The 7,500-nt window shown below is 46.5% G+C and overlaps 2 protein-coding genes across 2 annotated transcripts in view; both read right to left on the bottom strand.

The window, feature by feature from the left end:
• Nucleotides 1–990, bottom strand: part of LOC115385429 (atrial natriuretic peptide-converting enzyme-like) — a 20,536-nt gene extending 19,546 nt beyond the window's left edge. Inside the window, exon 1 of the mRNA XM_030087420.1 lies at nucleotides 911–990. Coding sequence (XP_029943280.1) covers nucleotides 911–990 — 80 coding nt within the window. The remainder of the gene's footprint in view (nucleotides 1–910) is intronic.
• A 5,820-nt stretch (nucleotides 991–6,810) lies between these two features.
• Nucleotides 6,811–7,500, bottom strand: part of nfxl1 (nuclear transcription factor, X-box binding-like 1) — a 37,199-nt gene continuing 36,509 nt past the window's right edge. Inside the window, exon 25 of the mRNA XM_030087435.1 lies at nucleotides 6,811–7,500. This exon is cut by the window's right edge and continues 1,215 nt beyond it. The gene's annotated coding sequence lies outside the window, so the exon portion shown is untranslated.

Genomic DNA, 7,500 nt, shown 5'->3' with positions numbered 1-7,500 from the left:
TTGTCTACAGTTTGTGCAAAAGAAGTAGGGAGACTGCAGACAGAAAACTACCTGTCAGAACTCCAAAAAGTAGTCAAATTGCCAGGGCAAGATTTCACAGTTGTCCTTAATGGGGTGATGTCTCTGCTCGGTCAGACAGTCACCAAGCTCCACCCTGCGGCCGCTGAAGATAAGTGCCCTGTGGAGGGTAGTACTACTGCAGTCACAGACAGTCCGCAGACTCCATCCATGTACTCTCCTCTCGGTTTTGGTCACCCGATTGGTTCTGCTGCTGCAGATTACAACACTGTGCCACAGCCAACCATCCAGCTCGATCCCACAAGCCAACATACCCCGAGACCTTCCCTGCCAGGTATGTCACATGACAACCTCCATCCACCGGAAGTTCAGCGTTATGTGGTTGAGCATATCGTCAAGAATGATGACAGCACAATGCACTCCACACAGCATCCTAGAGCTTTCTCTGGGAGATCACCCAGACCACAAACTGAGTCAGACTATGACACATGGCGGTCTGGAGTTGAGCTGCTACTGAAAGATCCTGCAGTGTCTGACCTCCAGCGTTCACGCAAGATCTTTGATAGCTTGTTACCACCTGCTGCTGACGTGGTAAAGCATCTGAGACCCGACACCCCACCAGCAGTGTATCTGCAGACACTTGATTCAGCGTTTGGTACTGTTCAGGATGGCGATGAACTGTACGCCAAGTTTATGGACACATTCCAAAATGCTGGAGAGAAACCATCCAATTACCTGCAGCGACTGCAGGTGGCACTAAATCAGGCAGTAAAACGAGGCGGAGTCCTAAACAAAGACTTTGACCGACATTTACTGACCCAGTTCTGCCGTGGCTGTTGGGATGATTCTCTTATTACTGGACTTCAGTTGAAGCAGCGGAAACACAACCCACCTTCGTTTGCTGAGTTTCTGCTTCTTCTGCGAACTGAGGAAGATCGCGAAGCTGCCAAAGCCATCCGGATGAAGCAGCATCTCGGTTCATCCCGAACCAAAGCTGCAACTCACGCGCAGTATGCTTGCTCCGACAGTGCAGAGAAAGGAGAGATTGCTGCACTCACTAATGTCACGCTGCAACTCGCTCAACAAATAGCTGATATGCAAAAGCAACTTGCAGCCCTTACTGCTGCCCAAGCAGGCAACAGTCAGTCCACTGCTTGGAAGCCCACACCAGGCCGTAAGTGGGGTGAGGGGCAGAGGGCGGGCAAGCCACCAAAGAACCCGTCTTCTGTTCCCAGAGCCAGCTACTGCTATCGGTGTGGTGACGATGGCCATATCAAGCCTCAATGTGACAACCCCCCAAACTCTGCACTTGTCGCAACTAAGAAGAAACAGCTCGCTGAAAAACAACAAAGGTGGCAGAAATCAAACACTTCTGCAAAGTATCCGTTAAACTAGAGTCAGTTCCAGTTGGGGGGCCAACCGGAACTGTTAAGGACCCACAATGTCCCAATGAGGAAAAACATGCAAGATGTCAGGAAATAACCCAGACCACTTCTGTTCCAGCTACATTACCCAAAGGGTTTAGTTGGATCCCGCTGCACAGCCAACATTAGAATCGCTGGTGAGGAATTTAATTGTCTCTTGGACACAGGATCGCAAGTCACTAAGTAAGTACCGTATTGGCCCGAATATAAGACGACTCCAATTATATCACAACCCCTATTTTTCAAAGATCATTTTGTGAAAAAAAAAATGCTGAAGACAATAAGGTCACTCATAAAACAACTTTTCAATATACAATTATTATAAACTCAAAAACTCACAACTGAGATAACATTTCAGGAGATATAAAATGAAAAAATCTTACTACAGTATTGAAAAAAAATTCAATTCCTCAAAATAAGAAACAACAGTCAACAAACAAGAAGCCTCAAGGGGTCCAAACTGCATAAATGATGTAAATAACTGTCCAGGTCCTTCAGCTGAATCAGGCTCTGGTGGTGGACATTCCGTCTGTCCGTCTTTCAGAGACGTATTCACTCTCCCTTCTATCAGTCTCTCTGAAGCGTCTCTCAGGACCACGGAAAGCTTTTCTCATAGCGTTAGCATCTGTAGTGTTTTTTCTGTGCTCTCCAGTAAGAACGAGGCTCTGCTCCACCAGACCTCCTGGCGGCTTGGCAGTAGTTTGATGACTCTGCTGCGTTGATCACCATCAGTTTGAAGTTGGTATCATAACTTCTCCTCTGTTGTTTGCTCAGTTGTCCAGTGTTCAGCCCCTTTGTTCCAGATGATCCGCCATTTTTCATCACATCATTTGATCTCATTTCATCGCTCCACTCGCTCTCTGCTCAGTGATACTTTGGCTCCATCTAGCGGTGCGGATGTGTATTGACCATCTACCGTAAGTCCGCGATTATAACACCACCCCACTTTTGAGGATGCAATTTCTGGAAAAAAACATTGTCTTATATTCGGGCCAATACGGTAAGTAAGCTTTATTTGTATAGCACTTTTTCCAGACCAGGGTCACAAAGTGCTTCACATAAAAATAGTCTATACAAAATACAATCACTAAAATAACATATCAATATGCAAGATAAAACAGTACCATACAGGCTAAAAGGCTTGTTCAAAGAAAAAGGTCTTTAGCTGCTTTTTAAAAGAATCAACATTGTCCAGAGACCTGCGCAAACAAGGAACTGTTACCAGGACTACGGTCCTGGTATCATTCTGTAACCAGTATTTTGCAGACCAACCCGTGAGATCCTTGACTTATGCCGGGCGGACACTGTGCGATTTTAGAAATCTGACTGTCGGAGAAATGCTCCCACTGCACGATTGGGTTCGTCACTCGTACTCTATCTGACCCTGCGACGTGCACTCATACTGTACGACTGCTGTCGGTCAGGATTATTGACAACCACGGCGTCAGTCGGCATGTGACGGCATGACGTGATCGAGTGTAAACAACCAAAAACCAAGGTTCCGCGTTCCTATGACAACTACAGCATGCATGACAACAAGACGGCGAGCAGGCAGCAAGTTGCTGCAGCTGTGTGCGCTGTCTTCTGTGCTGAAACTGGAAAAAAGAAAAGGATTCGGGTACGTGAATGGCTGAGGAGACGTGGTCGTTATGGGATTTCCATCCTTCATCAGGAGCTTGAGGTAACGTTCATGTAAACTATATATTGTTTTACTGTAGCTATGATAGTTTCACGTTAGCATTAGCAATTAGCATTAGCGTTGAGCCGCACTGAGCCAGCCAATGTTGCTTTAAACACTATACTGCCCCGGCGAATTCCTCATCTGTAGCCGATAACGTTATGATGAATACAGCTAGCTCCGCCGGCGTCTTCTGCGCAGGTGCGAACGTAGAATCGTGACGTAACGCCACTCACACTGTACGAGCTACGGCGAGAATTTCTGACATGCCAGAAGTTTGATCGGGAGGTCGCAGCATTATCGTTGGAATGTAGCAGCAATGAATCCTTCCTCGTGAGTGTTCTCACACTGTACGGCTCACGACCTCCCGACCGGACGTCCCGACGCTATGATGTTGCCACGATGACGCAGCGTGGTCTGTGACGGCAAAATCGTGGTGAAATCCCCTCGAAATCACACAGTGTCCGCCCGGCATTACTGCAGGTTGAGGGAGCCACAGGTCAAGCAGTTCCATACCTTGGCTACGTGGAGATGGTGGTCACCTTCCCCAGTGAATTCCTGGGAGCTGATTTTGACGTCTCCACGCTGGCACTTGTTGTTCCTGACACTGGGAACCATCAGTCTCCGGTGTTGATAGGTATGAATACCTTGGAGCCACTTTACAGCCAGTATATGGGGAGTGAGTATGCCAACTTCCAGCCAGCTGCCCATGGCTACAAGGCAGTGCTGAAACTATTGCAGATCCACCACCAACAGCAATTGGTGGGCAGTGATAGTGTTGTGAGGTTAGCCAGCAAATCTCCAGTCCTCACCCCTGCCGGTCACACCGCCCTCGTTGATGGCTCCATCCACACGAGCATGCTGTCTTCTGGTCGATGGGCGCTAGTGGAGCACCCAGGTTCACCGCTGCCTGGTGGGCTGTGTGTTAAAACCTCGTTGATTACGCTGCCAAGTGATTCCCAAGGAAAGATCCCAGTCATCCTCAGTAATGAGTCAGATCAGGATGTAGCCATTGCACCTTTGTCTACCATCGCTGACCTTGCGGTTGCACCCCACATCCTATCACACAGTGTGTCACATCATTCATTGTTAGGAAATTCCCCTGCTCTGAAGTTGGAATTTAGACATTCACCAACTCCACCAGAGTGGAAGACCAGGATCACTGAGGAGCTCAACGAGATCCCTGCCGTCTTTGCCCTCAGGGACGTGAACTTTGGACGCACAGACAGGGTGAAACATCATATAAAGCTCCATGAAGAAACTCCATTCAAGCACAGAGCCAGACTCATCCACCCTCAAGACATCGAGGCTGTCCGGCAGCATCTAAGAGACCTGCTGGGAGCTGGAGGGATTCGGGAGTCAGAATCGTCGTTTTCATCCCCAATCGTCGTGGTCCGTAAGAAGAATGGTGACATACGGCTGTGTGTTGATTCCCGGAAGCTGAACTTACAGTTAAGGACGCCTGTCCTCTGCCAAACCTGGAGGAGTCTCTGTCCGCCTTGTCTGGGTCTAAATGGCTCAGTGTCACTCCTACAGCGAATCACGTCTTCTGATTGGATTACAGCCCAGAATTCACTATGAAACTTAAACAGCAGGAAGTGATGTCACTATGAAACTTCAACAGCTGGAAGTGATGTCACTATGAAACTTAAACAGCAGGAAGGGATGTCACTATGAAAATTAAACAGCAGGAAGTGATGTCACTGAGAAACTTAAACAGCAGGAAGTGATGTCACTGAGAAACTTAAACAGCAGGAAGTGATGTCACTATGAAACTTAAACAGCAGGAAGGGATGTCACTATGAAACTTAAACAGCAGGAAGGGATGTCACTGAGAAACTTAAACAGCAGGAAGTGATGTCACTGAGAAACTTAAACAGCAGGAAGTGATGTCACTATGAAACTTAAACAGCAGGAAGGGATGTCACTATGAAACTTGAACAGCAGGAAGTGATGTCACTAAGAAACTTAAACAGCAGGAAGTGATGTCACTATGAAACTTAAACAGCAGGAAGTGATGTCACTATGAAACTTGAACAGCAGGAAGTGATGTCACTAAGAAACTTAAACAGCAGGAAGTGATGTCACTATGAAACTTAAACAGCAGGAAGGGATGTCACTATGAAACTTAAACAGCAGGAAGTGATGTCACTATGAAACTTAAACAGCAGGAAGTGATGTCACTATGAAACTTGAACAGCAGGAAGTGATGTCACTAAGAAACTTAAACAGCAGGAAGTGATGTCACTATGAAACTTAAACAGCAGGAAGTGATGTCACTATGAAACTTAAACAGCAGGAAGTGATGTCACTATGAAAATTAAACAGCAGGAAGTGATGTCACTGAGAAACTTAAACAGCAGGAAGTGATGTCACTATGAAACTTAAACAGCAGGAAGGGATGTCACTATGAAACTTGAACAGCAGGAAGTGATGTCACTATGAAACTTAAACAGCAGGAAGTGATGTCACTATGGAACTTAAACAGCAGGAAGTGATGTCACTATGAAACTTAAACAGCAGGAAGTGATGTCACTATGAAACTTAAACAGCAGGAAGTGATGTCACTATGAAACTTAAACAGCAGGAAGTGATGTCACTATGAAACTTAAACAGCAGGAAGTGATGTCACTATGAAAATTAAACAGCAGGAAGTGATGTCACTGAGAAACTTAAACAGCAGGAAGTGATGTCACTATGAAACTTAAACAGCAGGAAGGGATGTCACTATGAAACTTGAACAGCAGGAAGTGATGTCACTATGAAACTTAAACAGCAGGAAGTGATGTCACTATGGAACTTAAACAGCAGGAAGTGATGTCACTATGAAACTTAAACAGCAGGAAGTGATGTCACTATGAAACTTAAACAGCAGGAAGTGATGTCACTATGAAACTTAAACAGCAGGAAGTGATGTCACTATGAAACTTAAACAGCAGGAAGTGATGTCACTAAGAAACTTAAACAGCAGGAAGTGATGTCACTATGAAACTTAAACAGCAGGAAGTGATGTCACTATGAAACTTAAACAGCACGAAGTGATGTCACTATGAAACTTAAACAGCAGGAAGTGATGTCACTATGAAACTTAAACAGCAGGAAGTGATGTCACTATGAAACTTAAACAGCAGGAAGTGATGTCACTATGAAACTTAAACAGCAGGAAGTGATGTCACTATGAAACTTAAACAGCAGGAAGTGATGTCACTATGAAACTTAAACAGCAGGAAGTGATGTCACTATGGAACTTAAACAGCAGGAAGTGATGTCACTATGAAACTTAAACAGCAGGAAGTGATGTCACTATGAAACTTAAACAGCAGGAAGTGATGTCACTGAGAAACTTAAACAGCAGGAAGTGATGTCACTATGAAACAAACAGCAGGAAGTGATGTCACTATGAAACAAACAGCAGGAAGTGATGTGAATGTGAAACAAAAAGCAAGAACAGAACAGGGAAGAAAAACACCACTTGTAGCCAAATCAAAGTCACTTTGTCGGCTTTATTGTTGAAATGATGAACGTCTCTAAATTAACATTTCAATGGAAAAAAAAAAACTTTCAAAGAATCAAGAGCATCAAACGCTCTCAAAACACACAGAACACACAGCGGGTCAGACGTCAACGTGCTGCGTTCAGGTGCCGTGGTGCGTTCAGGTGTCACAGCCGCCTTGCGTTCAGGTGTTTTACCTGTCAAGGTGCATTCAGGTGTTTCAGCTGTCATGGTGTGTTCAAGGGTCATGTTGAGTTCAGGGGTCGCGGTGCATTCAGGGGTTGTGGTGAGTTCAGGGGTCGCGGTGCATTCAGGGGTTGTGGTGAGTTCAGGGGTCGCGGTGCGTTCAGGGGTTGTGGTGCGTTCAGGTGTCACAGCCGCCTTGCGTTCAGGTGTTTCAGCTGTCATGGTGTGTTCGTCATGTTGAGTTCAGGGGTCGCGGTGCATTCAGGGGTTGTGGTGTGTTCAAGGGCCGTGGTGCGTTCAGGGGTCATGTTAAGTTCAGGGGTCGTGGTGCATTCAGGGGTCATGTTGACTTTAGGAGTCATGATCCGTTCAGGGGTCATATCGAGTACAGGGGTCATGTTGAGTTCAGGGGTCACGTTGAGTTCAGGGGACGTGGTGCATTCAGGAGTCTGGTGCGTTCAGGAGTCTGGTGCGTTCAGGGGTCGTGGTGCGTTCAGGGGTCATATTGAGTTCAGGGGACGTGGTGCGTTCAGGGGTCATGTTGAGTTCAGGGGTCACGTTGAGTTCAGGGGACGTGGTGCATTCAGGGGTCATGTTGAGTTCAGGGGTCGTGGTGCGTTCAGGGGTCATATTGAGTTCAGGAGTCTGGTGAGTTCAGGGGTCATGTTGAGTTCAGGGGTCGCGGTGCGTTCAGGAGTCTG

The sequence above is a fragment of the Salarias fasciatus genome, unplaced genomic scaffold, assembly GCF_902148845.1.
Source record: "Salarias fasciatus unplaced genomic scaffold, fSalaFa1.1, whole genome shotgun sequence".
NCBI classification, from domain to species: domain Eukaryota; kingdom Metazoa; phylum Chordata; class Actinopteri; order Blenniiformes; family Blenniidae; genus Salarias; species Salarias fasciatus.
The sequence above is the reverse complement of the archived record's forward strand: the minus strand, read 5'-3'. Positions and strand labels throughout refer to the sequence as shown.